Source organism: Ambystoma mexicanum, chromosome 2p, assembly GCF_040938575.1.
Source record: "Ambystoma mexicanum isolate Mex_15411 chromosome 2p, UKY_AmexF1_1, whole genome shotgun sequence".
Classification (NCBI taxonomy): Eukaryota; Metazoa; Chordata; class Amphibia; order Caudata; family Ambystomatidae; genus Ambystoma; species Ambystoma mexicanum.
In genome coordinates this window covers 340,463,172-340,488,922 of record NC_090923.1, presented here as the reverse complement: position 1 = coordinate 340,488,922, position 25,751 = coordinate 340,463,172, and the positions used below count along the sequence as shown (strand labels likewise).

The following is a 25,751-nucleotide window of genomic DNA, read 5'->3' as shown; positions in this document are numbered from 1 at the left end:
AGACAGGTGATGTGTGCCAATATCTCAAACTATAAAGTTTTAGGAGCGATACTAAGGATCTCTCTATCCACTGTAGTTACTCTAAGATAAAGAAAAGAATCTCAAAGTACGACCCTAAGGGTCCCCAGCAACACTGCCCATAAGAATCTGTGTGCTGCAATAGTAGAATACAAATGCCTTTAAGAGACAGAAAACAGACGCCATAGTACAGGTAAAATACAAAGACTAGAGTTCCAAAAGTCAGAGCCCATAAGAATGAGTGGAACATCCAGAAGAACCGAGACTGCAAGTACCACAATGCACCTAGGCCCAAAGGACAATACCCAGGAGGAATAATCTGGTTACCCAAATGGAACAGCGATAGGGTTTCCCCCTTCAGGAGCCAAACGGGATACTAAACACAGACTACAGACTGCCCAAGCATGCAACATGGGAACGGGCGAGCAGAAGTGGAGGGGCTTGAACCAGCTGAGATGGCAGAGCACTAGGGTATACTAGGGAACACTCTCCAAGACATTTATGTGCAAGGACTTGCTGGTTTCATTGACCAAGACAAAAGCAAAGAGCAGACAACAGAGGAGACTGTATGGAAGGTTGGAATAAAAAGGAGACCAGAAAGTGGGCGGGAGCAATGGCCCTTATTAAGACTTCTTGGGGAAATTGCAGCCTACAAGTGGAGGAGATGGGCGGAGTTGGGAGTAGTTTAGCTAGAGATTTGCCCTAGAAAGAAGCTGACTCTAGTAGCCAATGGGAGCAGAGAGAACATTCTAGGCAGGAATGGGAAGGCTATAACAATCCTGCCAAATCTTTTGTTGGCGAGAGGTGCATGGTTGAAGTCAGGTGGGGAGAAAGAAGGACCAAGAGACCAGTGAGGAGTGTGCTGCAGGTGGAGGAGGGCTTGGAGAAGATCTTTGGCATGTTTGGAGAAGGTGAAGGTAAGGGTTTTGAGATTGAGAGAGTGGTACCAATTAACGCTGTTTGTTTGCAGATGGGTCACAGTGTGTCAGGGAGGGAAGTAAGAATTGTGTTAGGGGAGTAAAGGAAGGGGGGGAAAAAGTGTGGCGGCAAAGGTGGGAAACCGCCCAGCTGGCAGAATGAAGTTCTTGGCAGATTTGCGCCCACCTCTAGAAGAGAGAGAGATACAAGGAGGCAGAGTGCCAAGGGAGGCGAGTGGAAAGAGAAGGTTTAAAGTCTTATTAGAGGAAATACGTCAGGGCAATCAATCTAATCTTGCTAGGTCAACTAGGAAGTCCCTGAGGGAGCTCAAAAGACAAGGCCACGGCCATTAGGACAGTCCACAGTAGGGGCAGCCTAAACAGTAAGGGGTCACCTAGCTACAGAGGAGTTGTATTGTTATCAGACCGGTGTAAATAGGGAGCCTGGAGTAATGAGGTGGAAGCCCCCCCCTCTTAAGGTCTAGGGAAAGAGTACAGGGACCACCCCTAGAACGGGAGCCCCAACTGTCTCGGATTTGTATATGTATTTATAATAAAATTTAAAACTGTATATACAGTGTCATTAGTCTCATTATGACGATATCAATTATTTTGTGTATATGCACACACAGCACTGTTAGACTACCCATGATAACTATTAATTTCAGCCACTCACAGAAGAAAATGGTTCAATGCGAAAATGTCCAAGAAGATGTAGTCAAGTGAAAAAGTAGTCTGCAAAAAAGTTGACCTCCAATACAAGCAATGTAAAGTGTGGAAATGTTACCAGTGATGTAACCCCAACAATGAACCAAACCACTAATGCAACCTCTACAATCACCCTAACTTCATTTCTAAACCTTACCCTAACTCCACTTAAACCCATATTCCACCCCTAACTAACAGCATCTCTTAAGTGCACTTACGTATTTGATTTGCATGTCAATCAATACAATTGCACCACATAAATAGAAAATGAACAATGATCCCAACACCAAGCCCATCAGCTCGCCAATATTTCCATAGCCCTTGCCCTAACCCATAACCATGCTCTAATCATAACCTTACCTTAACTTGACTCTAAAAATTAACCTTAGCCAGTAGGAAAGTTCAGCAAGTTAAGCACTGCTGCTGCGATCGGTTTGTGGTCTGTAATTCGCATGTTCAAATCCCGGCATGGTCAATACTGTTTTTCATCCACCCGAGGTCTGAGTACCAATTTGAATTGCAGCATAATAATTTTATGAAAAATTTATTGAAAGTGCTTTGGAACAAAAGTGCTATATAAATTACAAGTTATTATCCTAATGCTTACTCTACACTGCACCAACTAGGTTTATCCTAATCCCCATCCTACGCCGACATCACCAGCCCTCTCCAAGCTCGCTTTCCCTTTCTCAAACACTTACTGCAAAACCATTATTCAATTAGCCCTAGCCTTACCATAACCCCTACCTCAACCCTCAACAAGCCCACTAAAGCCTAGCACCACTGCATTTTTGGCTATGTAGAAACTACATTTCTTTACTACACTTTGCATTCGACTTTCACTGCAGAGGTATGTTCGCCGCAATTATTTCACGGACTAGATTTTTGTTGGCAACATTTTCACTGGATACCAAGAAAACAACTTGGATTACAAACGCAGCATTATAATGTATGCACATTGCAAAAAAAGTCACCTATTTCAGATCAACACTTACACGACAAGTTCCGGAAAAAAAGGGTGGATAGAAAAACAAGCATTACATGTACAGGTATTGATTCTAAAATAAACCCCTTCATTAAGGCAACAGCAGATAAATAAATGTGTTAACTTAACAGTAGGGAGGCATATACAAAGAAACATGCACACGCAAATCTCATGCAACAACTTTCATACCAGAAAAGGTCATAATAGAACATTCCGATAGCCTTTTGCTGTTGATTCAGGTACTATACACCAAGAGCACAAAAACCACCAAGGGCACAAACACCACCAAGAACAGCCTCCCTGTAATAACAATTCTCATAAGCTTGCTACACATTAAAACATGTGTCAATGGTTTTAAAAGAGCACACAACTTTAAATAAATTAAATACAGTTATAGGTTTGAAAGGGGGCATACACGTTGTAAAGGATTTGCTCTATTCATGTGGATATGCAGTGCTCAACACACTTAATGTGACAGGTTATTGCCCTGTTTAGCAAAGCTGTCCACAGGAAGCACTGCTCTAGATACTGAAATGGACACCATCAGCTTAGCAAATAGGTTTGTTAAAAGGGTACTCACTTGAAAACAGAATGGCACCCTCAGTAATGACCAAAAGTATACAATATCCTACAAAATCTTATCCCAAGTCAAAGGGCTCTTGTCTCAAGTGAAGTACTTTCTAGCCTGTGTGCCAATACCTTTAAATGTCCAGAGATACACAGGCGATATAAGCATAGCTGGAATCCTTGGGAAATTATGCTCGATTATGTAGCATCTGAGAAAACTCTGACATTCAATCATCACCTTACAGTTCTGCAGGGTGTGCTGTTAAGTTTAATATATGTTGGTTCATGGGTTCGGTGCGTTTGTGTTTGTTGTGTGTTGTCTTGTAGTGTCTACACAACTCAGTCTCATCGCTTCCCCTCTTCATCCTTTGAAATGTATATGTTCAGGATCTATATGGATGGTTTCAGGATGGATAGCGCATGTCAGTGAGTGATCCGAGGGTATGTTCCTGGAATGTTAAAGGCCTTAACATTCCAAGGAAAAGGAAAGAGGTATTGAACAGGCTGAAGAGGGAAAAGATAGATATTGCTCTTATTCGGGAAACTCATTTGTTGAATGATTCGATACACCTGCTCAAAAATAGATGGTAAACTAAGACGTTTCTCAATTGCCACAGCTCCAAATCAAGGGGAGTGGGTGTACTACTGCACAAAGGTATACTGCTTCAGATAGAACAGGTAGTGATGGATGAGGAGGGGAGGGTACTTCCTATTGATGTCAAATATGAAGAAAAGCTAATTACGGGAGGCTCCATTTATGGACCGTGTACTGGTGGTAGTCCTTTCTTTGGGAAACTGTCCTTACTTTTGAGAGAGATGGGCAGGGAACATGATTTTAGGGGGTGATTTCAATTGTGTGATTGATGGGAAAATGGACCGTTCGGCACAGTGTAGATATACTGCTGAGAGTGCAAGTAGGACCTTTAAAGTGTTTATGGATACCCTGGATTTGATTGATGCTTGGATATTTGTTCATCTGGAAAGTGAAGTCTCCTTTTACTCGCCGATGCATGACTCTCACTCGAGGATTGATTATTTTCTTATTTCTGATCGGTTAGCTGGCAAGTTACAGGATGTGACTATTAAGGAAAGAAGTATTTCGGACCACTCTCTGATGACGTTACATATGAATTTAGGACAGGAGAGGTTGGGGTTTTCTAAGTGGCGACTTAAAACTTATATTTTACAAGAACAGGGGGTGGCTGACACTCTGGAGAGTTTCACAAAGGATTACTTTGATATTAATATTGGTTCGGCTTCTGATGTCATGGTTTGGGAAAGTTATAAGACGACTGTGCGGGGGGAGCTGATGAATATTACATCACGGGTCAGGAAAAAGGGCTTGACTGCGCTTCAGACATTGGAAAGAGAATTAGAAGATGCACAGAAAAATGTTGCAGTTTCTAAGAGTGTTGAGGATAGAATAGTGGTAGGAAGGCTCAAAGAACAAGCAAAATATGGATGTCCAATATGAAAATGCTATGTTCTTTATGCAGCAAAAGTTCTGGGAGCAAGGTGACAAAAATGGGAAACTGCTGGCAAATAGGTTGCGGGGTCTAACTGATACCTCCTTTGTCCAGAAACTAGTGGATGAAAATGGGGAACATATTATCAAACAGGGTGAGATATGCGAGAGTTTTAGGACATTTTCTGATAATTTATATCGGGAGGATCAATTCCCAACTCAGGTTGATATGGACTCCTTTTTTGATAAGATCATCACGCCAAATTTGAATGAGGATCAGTCTGTGATGGTGGACAGCCCTATTACGGAGGAGGAATTATTGGTGGCTCAATAAGGGTAAGTCACCAGGGATAGATGGTCTTCCGGTAGAGTTTTATCAGACGCTGAGTGGTGTGCTGGTACCGTTCTTGTGCAACCTATATAATAGCTTTATGAGGGACAGGGTAATTTGTCCCACCATGAAAGAGGCTTGTGTAGTCGTTCTTCCGAAGCCGGGGAAAGATGGTAGGAAATGCGAGAATTATAGGCCGGTTTCACTTCTGAATGTGGACCTCAAACTTTTTACTAGAATATTGACTAATAGACTGGATGCGTGCATTGGCAAGCTGATTAGTAGTTCACAGTTTGGATTTATGAGAGGTAGATATGGTTACGATCATATTAGGACATTGATTGATATTATGGGTCTACCGAAGACAAAAACTCAGGATACCTTGTAGCTTTTTATTGATGCGGAAAAGGCCTTTGACAGGGTCAATTGGTCTTTTCTTTATCACACTCTTAAGAGGATGGGATTTGGAGACACATTCATTAAGACTATAAGAGTATTGAATTTCGATATTAGTGCGAAGGTATGGGTAAATGGGGTCATGTCCTCCTCATTTTCATTGTCTAGGGGGACTAGACAAGGTTGTCTATTGTCTCCATACCCGTTTAATCTGCATTGGAACCCCTCATTTTATACTTTAAACAGGAACAGAGCCTTCATGGCCTTCGATTTGGAGATAATGAGATGAAAGTTCTGTGCTACGCTGATGATATGACTATTATTTTGTCTAATCCGGCAGAGGGTTGTGTGAAACTTAAGCAGATGTTTGAAGAGGTGGGTCATCTGTAGGGCCACAAGATAAATTGGGTAAAACGGTGGCCTTTCCTCTGGATGTTAGTATCCCATGTGCTGTTTTGGGTTCTTCGAACTGCCACTGGGAGATAGGGGCAATTAAGTATTTGGGTGTTTACTAAGTCCGAGAATTGAAAAGAATGACTGCTTTCAATGTGTCACGAGTATTGGAGGTAATTAAAAGGGACATATTAAAGTGGGGCCAGTTGAAGATGGGGATATGGGCCAAAATGAAAATGTCATTAAAATGGTACTTTTGCCAAAGATTCTCTACATCATAGAGTCCATCCCCCTAAAATTCACGAAAAAAGTAATTGCTACTGCTGATAAAGCTTTCAAAGGTTTTCTTTGGGGGTTGGTGGGGGAGGTAAAAGGCCTAAAGTGCCTAAATGTATTTTAACTTATCCTGTGAAGGATGGGGGATTTGGATACCCGATCTTGATGAATTATTGCACAGGTTTTCTCTTGAAGAAATCGACCTTGTACCTCTCTGATACTAATGATTATGTTCCCAATTGGCATATTATTGAGAGTACCCAGGTTTCACCTTATAGATATATATTCTATGTTAAAAGTACCGTCTTCAGTGAACAAGCTACATACAATATGCGCTACTAGGGAGGCGTTGATGCGTTTTATGGAAATCGATGGTGGGAATGCTTGGATGCATTATGATGCATCTTTGTGGCATAATGTGTGTTTGCAGTTAGCGAATAGACCCTTGTGCTGGAAGAGTTGGGTCAGTAGAGGCATACTTAGGATTCGTGATGTGTGGCTAAACGGTTGCATGATCCCCTTTGACCAATTGAGAACGTCTTTTGGGATTGGAGCTAGAGAAAAAGGTCGTTATGATGCCTTGAATGCTCTCTTGACTGAAAGGACAGGGATGTTGGACGGGGTCATGAACGAGAGACCTTCATTGTGTGAACTTCTCCGTTCTACCTCGTGTGTGGTTTCCACGTATACGAGATTAATGCCGATGGAAGAAATGGATGCGAGGGCTTGGGACAAACTTCGCCAGGCCTGGATGAATGACCTTGGTGTGGATATCCCTATTCAGGAATGGGCCTCATTACTTCATTTGGGGGTGCAGGCAAAGATGGATTTACAGCTGCAATATATTAGACAAAGGATCCAAAGATTATATTGGACACCGTCCAAGATGGCTAGGTTGGGACTTTCGGACTCTGATTCATGTTGGGGCTGTGGATGTAGCAGGGGTTCTTTGATGCGTATGTTATGGATGTGCTCGAGAGTATCGGAATTTTGGTCCGATGTATTGGACAGGTTAGACCTTGTACTAGACGAGAAACTTCCTCGCCCTTTCTTTTCGACCATATTGTTATCCAACAGGGGGCAAGGAGACAGGGCTAGGGATAGTGCAGATTAGATTAATAGAGTTTTGGTGATGAAACAAATCTTGCGAGTTTGGAAATCTAGAAAGAAACCTGGTGTGGAGAAGTGGCTATTGGACATGCAAGTCTTGTCGAACTATGATAAAGTCATGCTATTTGGACAAGGAAGGGAGAGGCGTTATCGGCTTTGGGGACCTTTTAATGACCTATATGGTTGAATATACAGGTTCCAGTGTTTGAAGGCCTATCCCTTGAGTGGGGGATGTTTTTTTGTTGTGGTGGGGGTCCGTTAGTTGTGCGTTTTTCTGTTTTGTCTTTTTGGTTGTGTGTCATGGATCTTTTATAAAGTTGAAAAATGTTATTCTGCATGTGTTATGGATGTCCATATTGTTATGTGTTAGTCCATTTTAGTTCTAATGTTATTATGAGTTTTGCAATTTGGACGCAATGTTGTAATATGGAGATTGTTGTATTGCATTTTTTTGTTGTTCAAAATGTTAAAGTGAATAAAAAAAAAAAAGAACATGCCAGCTCTCATAAGTGAAATATATTTGCAGCATTGCATAGATCTACTGGGTACCTCAAACATTTTACTATATAAAATCTTAAGTCATCATTAGGCAAGCCCTCCCATCTGCTCTCCAACTCCCACTGGCCGGTCTCAAACAGTCCATCACATGGGACACCTTCCACCCCATCAGCAGAGACACCCTCATCACCCTGGATAATGCATGTCCACCTCAAGCTGCATCCAATTGCATCACCACCCTTGCACCGCACTGGCTCAATATTATCCAACACCTTTCTATGGTACTATCCCCTCTGCTCTCAAAACTGGACAATTCTGACTCCTCCTAAACAATGCATCATCTCCCACACTCCCTGAAAAATTACCATGCAATCACTATCCTGCCATTCTTCTGCAGTATCATGAATCGCTTCGTCACTACCCAACTGCAACAATACATCACTGCAAACAATCTTCTCAACCCCTTCCAATCTGGCTTTTGATCTGGACACAGCACTGAGACCACTACACTTCACATCCTCAAAGACCTCCTCAACATCATAGCACGAAACATACTCCTCAACCTCTTTGCAGCATTTCACACCATTCCACTCAACATCCTATCCCACAGGATGAAACCCTCAGACATTTTCCTCGAGTGGTTCTGCTCCTTCCTTACTGACAGGACACACTTTCTCACCATGCTCCCTTTTTGATTCTACCGCACCCTGGTCAAGTACGGGGTACAGCAAGGCTCCTCCCTGTCTTCACTCCTCCCTTGGACAGACCCTTAGCAGCTTAACATCCATTTCCGCCCATATGCAGATGACATGTAACTATACTTCCAAATGTCATTCCCCTAAAATCCATATCCTTCAAAGCCATCTCTCCACCATAACCACCTGACTGGCCACCCATTTCCTTAAGCTCAACCCTCCTAAAACTAAATTCCTCCTCATCTGCCCCTCCAGACACAAAGCCAAACACACCACCTGGATCAAAGAACTCAGCACAGACACCCCACACATATCCCTCTCCACACTCATCAAATTCCTTGGTTTCCTCCATTGCCCCCACCATTCTTCACACACCACATAGCTGCTGTCACCAAAAGATGCAATCTGCAACTGCGCCTCCTACGAAAGATCAGATACATCCTTCTTTCTGATGACCTCCGCATTGCAATCTAAGCACTCATTCTGTCCAAGCTGGACTATGGCAATGTGGTCCTCACTGGACTCCCCAGCAGCACTGTTGACCCACCCCCTGCAAGCCATACAAAAAACAGCAGCCAGACATCCTCCACCTACCAAAGAATTCAGACATCGGCCCAGCTCCACTAGATCCCGTACCTTCATGCATTGTTTTCAGAGCCATCCACCACAAAACTCCATTTTACCTTCAAGACAAACTCAAACCCATCACCCACACAAACAGACAAGCAAGCAAGCATCTCCTACACATTCCACTCTGCAAACTAACATGCACATAAGAGAAAGCATTTACCCACTAGGCACCCGGGACATGAACACCCTACCTCTTCACATCCACATTACACCCTCCATCACCACTTTCAGAAACAGCCTCAAAACATACCCGTTTCCTCACACATAATCCACTCCTCTATCTCCCCTGCTACCACTTGTCTATCCTAATCTTTCTATCCTATCCTCAACACCTTTTGTAGCTTCTGCTTCACTTCCCCACCTTTTTAACCTTTGGTAGGGCCAGTACTGAACAAAAATTCAAATAATCAATAAGGAACAAGTTACTTACCTGTAACTGTTCTCCAGCATGGGTCTGGAATGGATTCACATGCTCATGAATATTCCCTGTTGTCAAGCTGGGAATCCTCGGTAAAGAAAACATCAGTTTAAGTTTCGCTTCTGAACTGTCTTTCTCCTAACAACCAATCACTGGTCTCTGGTCATACTTCCCCCAGCCAATGACTGCCCTCAACCTTAGCCCCTGCTCTGGCAGCCATCTTCAGATTTGGTATCATGTAAAGTGGCAGTAGGACCAAGCGAAGAGCCGCAGAAGGGTAGGCGGGAGGGTTGGCCTGTGAATCCATGCCAGACCCATGCTGTAGAACAAGTTACAGGTTAGTAACTTGTTCCTTCTCCAGAATGGGGTCTGGCATGGATTCACACGCTCATGAATAAAGACTACACAGCAGTACACACATGGACAACCACAGGAGGTGGCAAGGCTCAACATTAAGCATCTCAACGTTAAGCATCTCCTACCTCCTCACCAAGCTCACCTTCAAGCAAACGGGTTGCGCAGCACTGCTTGGCCGACTCTGGACTCCTCCCTGGAATCCCTGTTGACGCAGTAGAACTTCGTGAAGGTGTGCGTAGACCTCCACGTAGCAGCCCTGCAGGTATTAAGCAGGGGCACACCAGACAGGAATGCCGGAGTTGCACTGATCGCTCTGGTCAAGTGGGCTCTCGGACGGCCAGGCAATGGTTGGTTTGCCAACCAGTGACAATGGGTGATGCAGCTGGAGAGCCACCTAGAAATGGAAGCGTTGGAGAGGGCCTGCCCCTGGTTAACAGGGCCAAAGTTCACGAAAAGTTGCAACGTCTTCCGGAAACTCTTCGTGCAGTTCACATAAAACTTCAGTGCTCTAACCATAACCAGCGAGTGCAAAGTCCTCTCAGCCGGCGACAAAGGCGTTGGGAAGAATACAGGTAACACCAAGGGCTTGTTTAGATGAAAGTCTGACAGCACCCTGGGCATGATGGAGGGGTGCATCTGTAGCACCACCCTCGTCTCGTGGAATGTTAAATAAGGTGGTTTACAAGAGAGGGCCTGGATCTCTACCACTCGTCGTGCGGAGGTGATGGCCACAAGAAACGTTTTCCACGACAAATATTTCAGTGGCGCCAAATGCATAGGCTCGAACGGAGGACCCAGGAGCCTAGTCATCACCCAATTGAGCTCCCAGGCCGGGGCCGGAGCCTTCACCGGTGGGAATTAGCAAAATAGTCCTTTGACGAACTCCTTGACCAATCGATGCAACCATAAGGATGATCGTCCAGGAGACTTGGTGTAGCGGGAGATAGCCGCCAGATGAACTTTGATGGAAGCATAGGCCAGTCCTGCCTTGGCAGACGACAAATACGAAAGCACCTGCAGAGCAGTAACTCGTAGAGGGTCTATCTTCCGAGTATGGCACCAAACAGCAAATCTCTTCCACTTGTGCCTGTAGCATTTGAGAGTAGACGAAGCTCTGGCCTTGGCGAGCACCTCCTAACAATCTGCTGGGAGATCGTAGCCCCCAAACTATAGTGCTGCAGGAGCCAGGCCTTCAGGTTCAGCGATGCTGGGTCTTGTTGGAGAATCGCACCTCCTTCCCTGGCAAGATCATCTGAAACCGCCAGAAGCTTGACTGGGGACACTGACATTTCCAGAAGGTCCGGGTACCATATCGGTCTCGGCCACGGCGGTGCAACAAGGATCATCCTGCACCGGGACCGTCTTAGTTGATTGACTAGTTGAAGAAGCAACAGCAACGGAGGGAACGCACACAGGAACAGGCCACCCCAGGGGCAAGAGAATGCGTCCCCCATGCTCCCCGGCTGGGGAAACCTGCTGGTGAACCTCTGGCACTTGGTGTTCGTCGCCGTCGGAAACAGATCGATCTGGGGATTGCCCCATCCGTGGAACAGGTGATCCACTTGGTCCTGCCGAAGCTCCCACTCGTGGCACGAGCGCAGCTCTCTGCTGAGAGAGTTGGCGACTGTGTTCTTCACTTCTGCCAGATGAAACGGGATGAGGAACATCCCCTGGGCTATGACTCAGTGCCAAAGGTCCTGCGCCTAAACTCGTCCCCAAATATCCTAGTCTTCCCCCGTGAGAGGAAGCACCACCGATTTGCTCGGATTTATTTTCAGGCCAGAGAACGCACCAAACCACAGAACTTCCCTCATAACCAGGGGCAGGTTGTCCTCTGGATTCCCAATGTAGAAGGCCACGTCATCAGCGTACAGATATATCAGCAGTCTATGCGGGACAAGCTGTAACGCCCGCTGGAAATGCTGGTCCCTCAGGATTGCCGCCAGCGGCTCCATTACAAGGGCGAAAAGGAGCGGGAAGAGAGGGCAGCTCTGACGGGTCCCGCTTTCCATCACAAAGCCAGTCGACCTCGCCCGCCCCACCACTATTCTCGCTGAGGGATTGGCATAAAGGAGAGAAACCAGTCTAATGAAATAGGGCCCCAGTCCCAGCTTTTGTAGTACCGCAAATAGAAAAGGACATTCGACAAAGTCAAAGGCCTTCTCATCGTCTCAAAAAACTGCAATCGCCTGGGATGCAGGAAAAAGTACCTCCAATATCCCAAAGAAACAACGATGGCCGAGAATGGTGTGGTGCCCAGGGAGAAACCCTGCCTGATCGGCCAATACTAGACTAGACTAGGCATCAGCGGAAGCAGCCTCTTCTCGAGGACTAAGGTAAACATGTTGTCGACATTTATTAAAGAAACTGGTCGATACGAAGCTCAGTCGTCGGGTGGTTTCTCCTGTTTATGTATTAAGACAATGTTCGCTTCGTGCAGCATCTGGGTCAACGCCCCCTTCACCAATGCCTCCCGATACACTCAGAGAAGCAGTGGGGCCAGAATAGGGGCGCAAGCCTTGTAAAAGTCAACTGGTAGGCCGTCAGGTTCCGGTGATCTTGACCCAGGGACCTCCCTAATTTCTGCGAGAATTTCTCCAGGGAGATCACCCAGTATAGTTCCTCTCCCTCAAGGTATGTGTGCAAAGCCTCCGGGTTCAGCGACTATCGGGATTCATACAGATGCTTGTAGAAGGTCTGGAATACCGCCGCAATCTCCTCCTCTGAATGCGCCAGCCTACCCTGAGGGTCCTGTATGCATTCTACCTGTGGAGGACATCGGTCCGCAGCTATCACCCTTGCCAACAACGCTCCTGGTTTCTGCCCTTCGCTGTACCTGGTGGCCCAAGGCCAGGAACCTAACCTCACAAGCCGCATTATCTCTAAACTTGTCTATCTACTCACATAGCCGCACAAGGGCCTGAATATCCGTAGTAGCTGCATACTCCCCCTCCAGATCCTTAATCCGGGACTCCCCAGCTCCCGCCTTATAACCTGGAGGATCCCGACCTCCCCCTGTAGCTCCCGAAGAAAGACCTGGTCTTGGCGTGCCCTGGGCTTCAAATTCCAGGCGTGAGCACCTCCTCCACTCCCACCCAACCCGCATTCCATGAGCACTGGGGAATGCTCCGACAGGGTGCACAGTGGAATATAACAGTCGCCCCACTGAATACCCCCTAACCGGGACACCAATACGTAGTCCAGCCAGGAGCTAGAGCCATGAACCCAGGAGTGATACGTGTAGTCCCGTGACTCGCAGTGCTGGTGTCTACACACATCAATTAGATTATATGTTGCACATATTTCTCAGACTTAGAAATATGCTCGCCTTGGTCGTGGCCCCCCGGCTTCCCTCAAATCTATCCTGCGTGGGGTCGAGCACTGTGTTGAGGTCGCCCCCCACAGACTATAGTGGCATTCTGACATCCCGCTAGCTGCACCATTACCCAATCAAATACATTCGGACTGTCGACGTTAGGACCGTAGGAGTTCACTAGAATCACCAGCACTCCCTCGAGGACCCCATGCACCAGGAGAGCCCTCCCATCCTCATCCCTCGCAACCGAGATCAGGTGAAATTTCATCACCTAGCTATCAGGATGGTACCCCCCCCTAGCATACGTGGAGTAGGAGAAGAAGTATCGGTGGCACCCCCAATTGGTGCCCCATTTACGCTCTGAGGACGGAATGATGTGGGTCTCCTGTATAAAGGCCAAGTCTATCTGGTGCCTCCTGAAGTATTGTGCGACCTTACGGATTTTGGAGGTGCTGTTCCCGCCCCTAATATTCCATGTTATTACTCATGGACCCATTGTTGACTGAATCGCCTACATATTGCGAATTGGTGCCCCCGCCCGCCACTTGGAACTCGTGAGCAGTGGGCTGACTGCTTTGCAGAAGGCCACGGTGAGATACCACAGAGGAAATCAGACCCTTCCCAAACGAAACAACTCCCAGAACTCCCCTCTCCTCCCTTCAGCCCCTCTTCTCCGCTAAAACCTAACTCCCCCAAACCTCCCCATGCTTGACCCTACCTAACTCTCCTCAACCCTAGTGCGGAGCTAAGGGGCGCTAGTGCTCGGCCAAGGACGCGGGGCTCCATCACCCAAACTGTTACTGCGAAAACAAAGGCAAATCAGGTCACACATCTAACAGTTAACTCAGCATTATGTGCGAATTACATGAGGTTCCTCAACCCAGGTCTCCCCGGGGCCCGCCTGGCGCGGTCTCAGTCGTCACCCGAGGTCTCAGATTGTTTGATGGGGGGCGTGCCTTGATCCCATCCAGAAAGCAGCTTGCTGTCTCCGGTGAGGGAAAGAACTGTCTGCCCTTCATATTGGATCCAAAGCTTTGCTGGGAACAGCATGGAGTACAGGATATTAGAGTCTCGTAGACGTTTCTTAACCCCTGTTAATGATCATCGCGAGGCCTCGACAGCTGCAGAGAAGACAGGAAAAATCTGGACCTTGTCCCCGTCCTATGTAGACCCCCCCTTCGCCCTGGCCCTGACAGAGCATCGCGTCCCGGTCCCTATAGTTCAGGAGGAGGGAAATGATGGGACGGAGGCACCCCCGGGACCGGCGTGTCACCGGTATGCGGTGGGCTCTCTACCACAAACAGGGGGGGGGGGAGAGCTCAGATTCCCCCAAAGAGTTCTCTGCAAAGAGTCTCGAAAAATTCTTCCAACTTCGATTATCCCTGGCCCTCCCTGATGCCCACCAGGCGTATGTTACAGCGTGCTCTGCCCTCCAAGTCTCGTTTTTGGCCGACACGGCCTTCATCTGGGGACTCGAGAGATGACACCCTGGCGACCAGGGAGGACGAGCCATCCTACAGGCCGGACACTCTGCTCCACCTCGTATAGGCCTTTGCCATGCTTGTCCAGGCGATGTTGTAGCAGGTCAACTTTGGAGAGTGAGTGAGTCTAGTTTAGTGTCAAGGCCACCAATGCCTGCCTTCAGATCAAGCAGGATTTCTCTGATGTCCACTGCCGGGGCCTGGGCAGCACCCTCCGCCGCTCCCTCCAAAGGATCAGACATCTCAATCCGTAGCTGTGGTTTGGGTGCTCTGGAGGAGCCCCCTCCCGCAAAGGTAAGTTTCCCCTGTGACTTGTCAGACTTGCCCATATCGGGGGCAGGGCACTCTAGACCCAGCCCTATTTGTGGGGCAAGAGCTGAACACGAGTGAGACTCCTGGGGGGTGCCAGATATGTCTCAGTGCGGCAATTGAACAATAATACACCACGCTCATCCCCACAATTATCCACCAGAGGCTCAGACTGTTCTCTGCGCTCCACTAAGGGAGGAGCGGTGCCAGACTAGCTGGATCCCAGGCCCCCACGTCCTCCGGTCACTCCTTAGAGAAGGCCACAGGGGAGGAGTCTGCAGAGGGCACCCCCAAAATTGAATGTCAGGTGCTCAGGGGGTCCCACGGAGCAGGTCGGGAGCTGGGGCACCACCTCTTACGCCACCCATGATGGCAAAGGATTGAACTCCTGACTGGCGCCGCCGTAACTATCCAATGACCCGGCCCAGACTCCCTATGGGTATTCTCCCCTGGCTCCAGGAGGCACCCTCCACCACTATGAGTCAATAAGATTGCAGGGGCCTGAGGGGGTGGCCCACAGTCGAACTGCTGCTGCGGGGGGCTCCTCCTCACACTATTCAGCCGCTGGAGGGTGTCTAGCAGCATGTGCCCCTGGTTCCCACACCACTGGGGCCGCCACGCCGGCTCGAGCCCCTCACCGCTGTGTGACGTTGAGCCAGAACGGGCTCTAAACAGCCTTGTTACGGTGAGCCAAGAGGGGGCTCTCTGCCCGCACCACCAGCTGGGTACTCCGGATCTGTCTGCTCGGACCAGGGAGCGGACCGGGGCGCACCCTCCAGCCTCTGTACAGCCCCCCGGGCACTTCCACACGCCAGCTGAAGCCTCGGCCGCCCGAACGGGCTCCCTGCTGCCACTGTTCTAGGCTGCCTCAGCCCGTCCCTCACATTGTCCCTCAGTGCTGGGTGCACTCCCCCCACCGAGGAATGGGGCCCCGGCACGTTGTCTCCAGGGGGGTGCTCAGGCTCTTCAATCTCTCTGGCTTCTCTCTGCTGCAAACCCACCAGGCCAATCACTTCTGGACCAAAGCGCAGGATGAAACCCCAGGGATGGGCTCCAAACAGCCACCGCTCCAAAGTCGCGGCACTCTCCCCGCTCTCCGGCGCCGTGGTGCTGCTGTGAGATCTCCCGGTGCAGGGGCGACCCGCTCCACTGACGCCACCTCGGCCCACTCGCTTCTCCCTCGCCACCACCAGGGCTGTGTCTGCTGTGCCGCGATGCCTCTCAGGTCTCCTGGTCACAGGATGCTACGGGGGTCCAATACACCCTGCTGGCAAACCAAGCATGAAGATGTATATGACCCTGAAATTAATGTTTTCAGGATTTTCAGGAGCCCCTCACGGAGCTCACAGATACCGCCATCTTGGTCGGGCTCTCTAGCGCCACCCCCTGAAATGCTTTTAGTTTAACTTTAGGGTTATTAGGCCAACGTAACCACAGCGTCAATTTGTGTTTTTGATAATAGACAATATCATCTATACCATACCCATCAGGATGGTTGATAGGCTTGCGACCGTGTACTGGAGCCTCTTTAAAAAATCATTGTGGGTCTGTGGGCCCAGTGGCAACTTTGCCTGGTGCATGGCCTTTGGCGACGCCTCATGCCCAGCCAAGACACTCAAAGCGTGGGCAGGTCTAGTGGCTATTTTAGGCAATTTTATGGCTGCAGTGGAATCGTGGACTATGAATAGACAGGTTAACGCAATTGCCTCCTCGGCAGCGTACCACTCTAAACTCCTCAATGCAGCCAGACCTTTTCTCTACCAACCAAACTGCCTCACCATAGCTAGGGCAATAATTGGGTCAAGGCTGGACTATTGCAATGCCCTCCTGGTAGGCACCTCCCAAAAAAACCTGGCAAAAACTACAACTAGCACAGAACAATGCCCTCAAGGCCAGAACAGGCATCTCAAGACGTGACCACATCTCTGAGGTCAGGAGGGGGGGTCCACTGGCTCCCCGTCAAGGAGAGAATTACCTTAAAAACACTCGCCCTGGCGCACAAGTGCCTGCACGGTCGTGCTCCACCTTACCTAGCTCAAAGGATCAGCCTGCACACTCCCATTAGGCCTTCCAGAGCGGCCTATACCAACAGAATCACTGTACCCTCTACCCGCAGAGTGAGAGCGGGTGGTACAAGCTTCCCCAAAATGGCAGCCACGTTGTGGAACTCCCTTCCCCCCTTCTATCAGGGGGATTGATTCCCATGCAACCTTCAGGAAGGCCATCAAATCTAGACTCTTTGTCTAACAACCTATGTGATGTGTACTGTAACATGATTCTGACAATGTACTCTGCTTTGTGCCTATTTGTTATGAAACGGTCATGAAAATGTCCATGTCAATCGCAACCAGTTCTGTTTCCAGGTATCTGCTGGGGCCACATTCATGTAACCCTGACTCAAGCCTTCCTAAGCCTTCTCATAGCGCCTCAATGCCTAAGGGCTGCAGCGCGCTTTACAAATACAAAAATAACAAATAATAATAATAATTACTAATCTCACTATACTAAAATACTTTTTACTAAGGTTTAGGATATGTGTAAATTGTATAATGTAACAAGGATTACACATTACTTTTCAGAACAAGTTCAAAGATGAGTAACTAACTTGCTTTTCAGAGGGGCAGAATGCAACTCTAGGATACGTCAGACCTCTAAGACTATTTTAGAAATGCACAAAGCAGAACTGGGTAAGCAAAACCCAATAATACACTTTTAGAATGGTAACAGCTATTCAAGGTGATTAAACCCTATTGGTAGATTTTTACAATTATTCAGTTCAGGAATAATAAAGAAATACAAACTAAATTGCATTCTAGAAGAGTGCAACACAGCACAAAGTATGTAAATAACTTCTACCTTTTAGAGGGTGATCAAGCAATCCAAAAGTAGCTAAGACCTTTAGGACACTTTATAACTTATTCTGTTCAGGAATCAAAGTTACATACTAACACATTTACAGGTAAGTACCTTGCAACACTATTTTTCAAGTCAGAGGCCTTATCTTTTAAAGTCCTTCCCTATTCTAGGGTATGAGTGATCTCAGAGGCAGAAGAGGAACCCTAGTGTGGTCCAGGAGCCAGCAGTAGGCAGGTCAGGATAGGGCTCCTATGCAGGAAAGTCAGAGTTTCAAAGGATAGTATGTTGAACAAGTAAGTAGAGGCTTTGAGTTAGTAAAAGGTGTTCAGGGACTTTGGAAAAGGCCCCCTAGATGAGTTTCAGCATTAGGCCTGGATTCTTGGTCGTGGTGACGAAAGAGCACACACTGGAAAGGAACTTGCAGCAGCAGTCGACAGGAAAAGCTCCCAACGGAGCAATCTTCAATAATTCTTGCGGCTCTGGCGCTCTTTTACAGGGATATGGTGAAGCACGGATATAGCTGGTCGGATTCTCCTCGCCAATCTGGTCCTGAACTCTGGTAAGGGGGCTTCAAGGATTAGAATCGTGTCTCTGGGGGTCCAGCAGGAGCCCACCAAGGCTTGAGCGAAAATCTGACTTCAGAAGACCATGCAATGCCCTCACCTATTGCCTTCACAGTCACTCTGGAGCCTTGGCGGGAAAAACAGGATTCCGCCGATGACAGAACTTCAACCAGGACCTCCCAGGACAGCAGACAAAGACCCAAGAAAGGACAACCACACTCAAAATGGTGAACAAAAAATAAGCCACCATTCTAGCGAAATGGTGGTCCTTCTGTGCATTACTGCGGCTGATTTGACAGCCTGCATGCAATATTAACACAAAAGTCATAAAGGTATGTCCACTGCCAACAGCCATAAGAATTAGCTTTTCACAATAACAGACACGTTACTGGAGCAGTGAGAAAGGTGATACCAAGCATCTACCCAGAGCTCCACATAAGGTGGGGCGTGCTAGTCTTACTATTCAAAATGTAAAGGGGAAGAAAATCCCCCTCTACCCTTGAGAACAGTAATTCGCCCAAAGTAAATCAAAAGAGAATAAAAAGGGAATCCCCAAGGGCAACCCAACAACACTGCACATAAGGTGCTGTGCGCTGCAATCAAGCCTAAAAAGTTAAAAGGATATTATAAAAAATACACTAAGGAGAGACATAAAAAGGTCACCCATAAAAGGAGTAAAAGAAAGGGTGAGTGGGGAAAAAGGTTCCCACTCACTCAGGAACAAGGAAAAAGCACAAACAAGCCCAGCAAAAAGTTCCGGGGATCTCTCATGTGAGGAAGATTTGGCATAGAAACAAACATCCAACCTAACACTACATTAATTTTGTAACAAATATAAAAAGATTTATTGGAAATGCTGAAATATGTCCCTAACCACAACACATCAAATTATCCATAACCTGTGAAAATCTTACCGTGAATGGCATTTTCAGCAACAAATAAGAATAATTATTAGTAACTGATCTTCACAATTGAACCCTTTGTAAGCATGAATCAACATTGAATATTTGAACATGCCACATTGAAAACATGAAGTTAAGAGTAACAGAACACTAATCAGAAGAGCCTGTGAAGGATTAAGAGCCCCAAATAATTGTTATGATTTAAAATCCATACTTCAGAATTTCCCTACCCAACACTCCATTTAGATTCCATTTTGAAACGGGTGCAATACACTCAACACCATGCAGGGAACTCAATCACTTACACTGCTGGTCGCATGCTCTCATGCCTCTGTTGGAAGGATGGAGAGGGGGTGACAGCCTCCAGTGCAGACTGGTTCACTCTGGCAGCAATTTCCTGTTTGTAAAAAATTAGCCTTACTTGGGAATGCAAAGTCCTGCTTGCATATACTGTGTGGCGTAAAGTCAGACAGACATTAACAACATCAACATCAGTGCAACTCTACGAGGCACACCTGCACCAGGTTTGACACTTTTATGCTAAACGGCAACGTTAATAATCCGGTTTCCAGGTGCACCCAAAAGAAATGTTCTGTTTACAAATAGTAATCTTTGAATAGTGCACTGTTTGGCATTTTAGAGATGCTGCTAGAATAACAAGAAAATATTTGTATTACCATTTCATTAAAAAATATTCCTTAATAATCCCAAATATTCCCACAAAACACTGAAAGATTACCTCAGGGTTTTCGCTTAAGTATATGCGTTTTGAGATGTTATTTATTGTACAAATCCACTGAAAGAGAAAACATGTCAAAGGTTAAATGAAAAATATAATCAGAAAAAGGTAACAATGTATTCTTACCCTTGAAACTGTATGTGTTGTTAACCTCTCGTGTAATATTTGACCAATATTTAAATAGATTTAAACATTGTATCTGTAAATATTAAACTATTGCCATAATACTGAAAGAAAATTAATGTATCATTCTGTAAGATCTTTTCTACTGGCTGATTGTAAAAATACTACAAGAGAAGTGCTAGGAGTATCACTCCAAAGTGTACAGAGCATTTGATTTAACCATATGGTAAATGTTTGAAGAGCGGATCCAGTCACTGCTGCCAGTCAACAAATTATCTCCAGGTGGGATATTCAATCAAATGTTTTACAATATTTTAAACCAAAATCAGCATGAAGACATTACCAAATGTTAAATATAAGCTTATGTTGTATGTACTTTAGGGATACACAGGCATACCAATCCAGAAATATTGCTTTAAAAGTTATCCAGCACCGATTGGGACCTCAAAGGGACTGGACATTCGAATATACTAGATAACCAAATGTCAGATATCTGGGGGGTAGAAAAATAAAAAGAGAACAAATAAGAACTTTGCTAGCTGGCATTAGCTTAACTGGAACAGTATTACTCGCAATAATGCTGGTTATTAAAGCATTCCAGTTAATAGGATGCTGAATTACAGGTTTCTACTCTGGCTACTGAAAGAAATGCTCTGCCAATTCACACTATTTCACAGAGTGGCCTACAAAACATAGACTTTCAACAATATCCATCTTGTTAGGTTCAGGTTGGGATAAATTGCAAAGGGAATTAGGGGTGTATTTATGAATACAAAGAGTTCCTACCCGGGCGGTCCAAGTAAAATGTGTCAGGAGGGGTAATCTATGAGTGTCAGGATTGTCTGTCTATTTTTTTCAAAGAAGATACTTGTCTCCCTCTGGATTCCTACCCTACTACTCATTAACAAGAATATAGAGGACAGCTCCTTTCCCCAAATTAGTTACAGGTATGGTTACCAGCCCACTCTTCAGAGACATGGAGGCCAGCCCACACTTCAGGGGATATCCTATCCAGTCCACAGCCCAGCCCACTCTCCAGGGAGGCCATGCCCATGACACATTCTTGGGAACACATGCCCAAGATGCTCTTGGGAGGCTAGGCACAGAACACTTGTGAGACAATAGTGTACATCTCACTCTTCTGAATCATAGGTATTAATTGCAAAAGCCGATTAGTATCAAGAAGGGGCGGGGATTAGGAGGGGACCATGCATTTCCCAATGTTTACTGCCTCCAGGTAGTTCATGGCTCTGGTGGGACTGGCCATCCTAGGCTTCAGATCACCTTACAAGCTTTGAAACAGAATCGGGTACTAAACTGTCCCATCAGCCAAACATCTGAGGCAACAGTGTCTTTTTTTCACCCATTCCCTTTTCCATCAGAGCAGTTTAATTTATCCCCAGTGGTATGCATTTTGAGTATCAGGCTCTTCAAATTAATACGCAACAGATATTTTAAACGCATGTCTGTATACAAATATGCCTTTACATCCAACCATTTGAAGCAGCAAAACTACTAATGAAACTAAATAGATATGCTCTGTATTAAATTTTGTATTTTAATGCTTGTTAAAAGCTGATTGCATTTACATTTGCCTTACTGAATGTTCCCCTATTATCGCTCCAAAGGCAGATTGCACTCTAAAAGGCAATCCATTTTTCCATCTAGTCTTTTCCCAATATTCAAACTGCATGCTTTACTCCCATTTCACCAACTGGTTCTTCCGATAGTTGTTCTTAGAAATGAAGAGGAATGTTTAGCACTTGGTTACAAGGGACAGGAAAGTCATTGAAAAACCTTTAATTGTTTAAAGGTTCCATGTGCCATACTTTAAAAAGAAATGATCACAAGATAAACAGTACATTTCTGTTTAATATGCATTCATCTATGGAATCTGTACATTATTCTTTTAGGTCAAAATTGTACTACTGGGTGTGAATGTAGGTGAACAAAAAAATAAAGTGATTTAGCATCCCTTTTCAGATCTTTAGCCTAGAATATAACATTAGTATGATACATACATTCTTGAGAATGTAAGAGGCTTAATAAGTTCAAATTTTGGTATGTAGAGTCTTCACTGAAAATCAGACATGTACAGGCAAACTAACATGGCTCTAAATGTGAAATCCATTTATTTGTAGATGTTACACAAACAGAAAAATGGAAAAGCCTTGAAATGACAAAGAATTTAGCTATGCAAGGTTAGTCCTACCATTGTGTAACTAGCGTAAGCTGGTTTTCAACATCATTTGCCTTTAAGGTACAACATTTTAAAAGGAAACTGAGCAACAACAATGAAGAATACAGGCTTACCTCTTGACTGTCCTTTTTACTTTCTGCCTGTAAAATGACAGACCTGGAAAAAAAACAAAATAAAAGTATTGGCTTATTTTGATCTGAGATCTAATATTTAGGACGTAAAATGTGTAATTTAACCAAGTCAGCGTGAAGGGCCTACATGAATGGTGAGGTCAATTGCAAGTAGACGAGAGTGGGAATTCAATAAGAATTATCTTGCCATAGGAAGTCAGAGCTAGCAAATGAGGGCCTATTGTGAAAAGGCAATTATATTGAAATGAGGAAGTCATAGATGTGCTGGTCTGATGCCGTAAAACACAAAACACAAAGCACAAGAATGTTTATTTATCTTGCACTACATTGCAATTTTACAGATTATTAATTATTAGATCTTACATAAAAGCTAATAAAACATTTTCTCTTTACAAAAAGAAACCAGAGCTTGCTACTTGACACTTACAAACTAACTGGACACGATCCATTAATTCCACACTTAAAATGAATGAATACCAAAGACTCAATACAAACTTTTTGCCATCGAAGGACGTGATTTGAAAGCAGTATCTTCGGTCTTCGCTGTCCACAGCCATCACTGAACAATTGTCAATGTCCATGACGAGTCCTCCTGCCACATCACCCCTTGCCTGGCTCATTAGGTTACCACCTTGGGTAAAGTAGTACTGCCTCTCCCAAGAGGAAGATACAAGCCCAGTCTTACTGAAAAAAGGCAAAAGCAGAGTCTTTAGCAACACAAGCTAACATCTACATGATTAGATGTCACACCATATTTTACAGCATAGCAAGCCGAATAGGAAAAACAATAGAACATGGATTTAGGGAATAAACAACAGCCAAATTATTTGACAGACTAGAGGCATGTACTGTTCTCTCCGTACTCAACTCAATAGGCAAACAGCTTACAACAATACACATGACAAATATCCTATTAAACAAAACAGTTGCAATGTGTTCAAACCAAACATGTGACCATCTCTTTTCCACTCAATGACCCAAGCGAAACATAAAAGTTCACATTCTGCCCACAATGATACTCTAAGCAGGAGAGGAGTGGTAGGTAGAATTTCCAAACGCTGTGTAATTCTCCCTATTAAGTGAGCTCCCCCAGAACTTTTGCTGGACTTTTGGGTTTTTAATCTGACTCTCTTCAGCGAGTGTGAACCTTTTTTCCTTACCTTTTTCTGTGACTCTTTGAACCCTTTTAGGGTGATCACTGCTTTCCTGCATCTTTTTGGAGGCATCTGTATTTTACTATTGCAGTACACAGCATCTTCTGTGCAGTGTTGCCGGGAGCTCCTTGAGCTTCCTCTTTGGTTTTCTATTATATTCCTGTGATAACATACTGTTACCAGGATATGGGGATAATTTTTATCCTACCTATGCTTTTCTTTTGTGTGATCAACACACCCCCACCTTATGTGGAATGCTGAGGTGACACATTGTATCCCTTATCTCACTTCTCCTGTACCTTTCTAGTTACAGTGGCAAGTCTATTTGAGTGGCTGGTGGCAGTGGATATTTTCTACCAACTTTTGTGATTTTTATGAGCAGTCTGCTGTTGCAGCTGTGGTAAAGGAAACATGGGTCACCATTGACCTAAATTGGTGCTCGTCTTCTTTTTTCAACAACTCACGATGGGTAGCCTTTTCTTGAGCCTTCCTCTGATAACCTGGGTGGAGGAAGCCCTGCTTATTCCTTTGTCTTTGACGGGTTCCCATTGGGAAGCCCGCCGGGAGGCGCCAGTGTGTCTGGGAGGACAACAAAACTCATCAGATCTTTGTCCTCCTGTATGTATGCTTAGATCCAGTTCTGACTGGGTGCCTGGCTGTCTCCTTGAAACAGCCACCACCCAGTGTCTGTATGTGGCATGCATGCCGATTGGCTGAGTTGCTGCACAAAAGGCGAGGATCTTGATGCTGAAGCCTGAGTCGTCCCGTGGAAGAACCATTCCGACCGCCAAAGTGACCGCTGCTGCTCCAGTCCTTTCTTCTGTGCGACAGGGAAGATCCAGACCGGACAACTGCCTCTCTTGGACTTGTGGGCTTAACCAGTGTCAAGACCACATGTAGTTTGAGCCATCCCACGAAGTGCTGCGACACTCCAGGCCTGCAAAATATGAATACCCTTGGACCTCTGGCACTGCTGCATCATCCCAACAAGTGCGACTCCAAACTCGTGGGCATCTGTCTGGGCCTACAGAGACTCCACCCTGATCGTAGAAGTCACCTCAGAAGAATTGAGGAACGTAAAAAGGAAGCAAGTCTGCGGGTGACCACCATCGCTGCTACAAAGCCTGTGTCGAGCCTCCACAACCAATTACATAGAAGAACAAGTTACTTACCAACTGTAACGTTCTTTCGATTGGATGTTCCTCCCACGTATTCCTCATCTTATGATATTCGTATCCCAGCTTCAGCTGCTTCGGAACATTTTTTTCACCAGGGGGCGCTGTGTTCGAGACCGCTGAGTCGAAGTCCCTCGAGGGCCACCGTCGGGCATCCTCTGTTACCTCTGTTCTGTTTTTGGAGTGTTCATGGTCACATCAGCTGATCAGGTTTAAAGTCCTCAGGCTCTTAAGGAAGTTAGAGTGGAACTGGCGTAAACTGTACAAAGGGGTAGGATGGGAGGGTCAATGAGGAATACGTGGGAGGAACATCCAATCGACAGAAAGTTAGAGTTGGTAAGTAACTTGTTCTTCAAATGGATTGTGTCCTCCTACGTATTCCTCATCTTATGATAGATTCCCATAGCAGCAGTAGTAATTTTGGAGGTGGGAGTATTAGAAATTTTAATTATGGACTGAATGAAGGACAGCTTTTGCAAATAGTCCTCCTTGATATGAAGTAGAATCCAAGCAGTAATGCTTTACAAAGGTGTGCATTGACGACCAGGTGGCCGCAGCACAAATATCCTGCACTAGTACACCCCTCTGAAGAGCCGTGGAAATTGCAATGCCTCTGGTTGAATGAGCCCTTAATCCATCAGGAGGCTCTTTCCCAGCTAGTTTATAGCATTCAGAAATTGCTAGAATTATCCATCTGGATAGAGTTTATTTAGATACTGCAAGGCCCAATTTGTGCCCAGTATATCCAACCAATAGTTGGTCACATTGTCGGAGATTTGCCAATCTGGAAAGCTGAGAGCCCTTTTTGGGTCCAGTCTATGCAACCTTTCCTCTTCCTTACTAGCGTGAGGTGGAGAATAAAAAGGAAGGTAAGACACTTTTTTGCGACAGATGAAAATCAGACTATTTACTATTTTAGCCAAGAAAGATGGTTTGACTTTTAGAATAACCTTGTCCCTATGGAAAATGGTGTGAGGAGGTTTACAAGGCAGTGCCTGCAACTCACTTACCATGCGGGCTGATGATATAGCCACTAAC

General features: G+C 45.7%; 1 protein-coding gene across 2 annotated transcripts in view; it reads right to left on the bottom strand.

Moving 5' to 3' along the window:
- Positions 1 to 25,751, bottom strand: part of APPL1 (adaptor protein, phosphotyrosine interacting with PH domain and leucine zipper 1) — an 820,938-nt gene that overhangs the window by 449,193 nt on the left and 345,994 nt on the right. For both annotated transcript variants that reach the window (XM_069643674.1, XM_069643675.1), the window contains exons 11-14: positions 22,880 to 23,068; positions 22,367 to 22,409; positions 19,931 to 19,987; positions 19,497 to 19,588 (exon numbers count right to left, since the gene is read on the bottom strand). In XM_069643674.1, the coding sequence (XP_069499775.1) occupies positions 19,497 to 19,588; positions 19,931 to 19,987; positions 22,367 to 22,409; positions 22,880 to 23,068 (381 nt within the window). The remainder of the gene's footprint in view (positions 1 to 19,496; positions 19,589 to 19,930; positions 19,988 to 22,366; positions 22,410 to 22,879; positions 23,069 to 25,751) is intronic.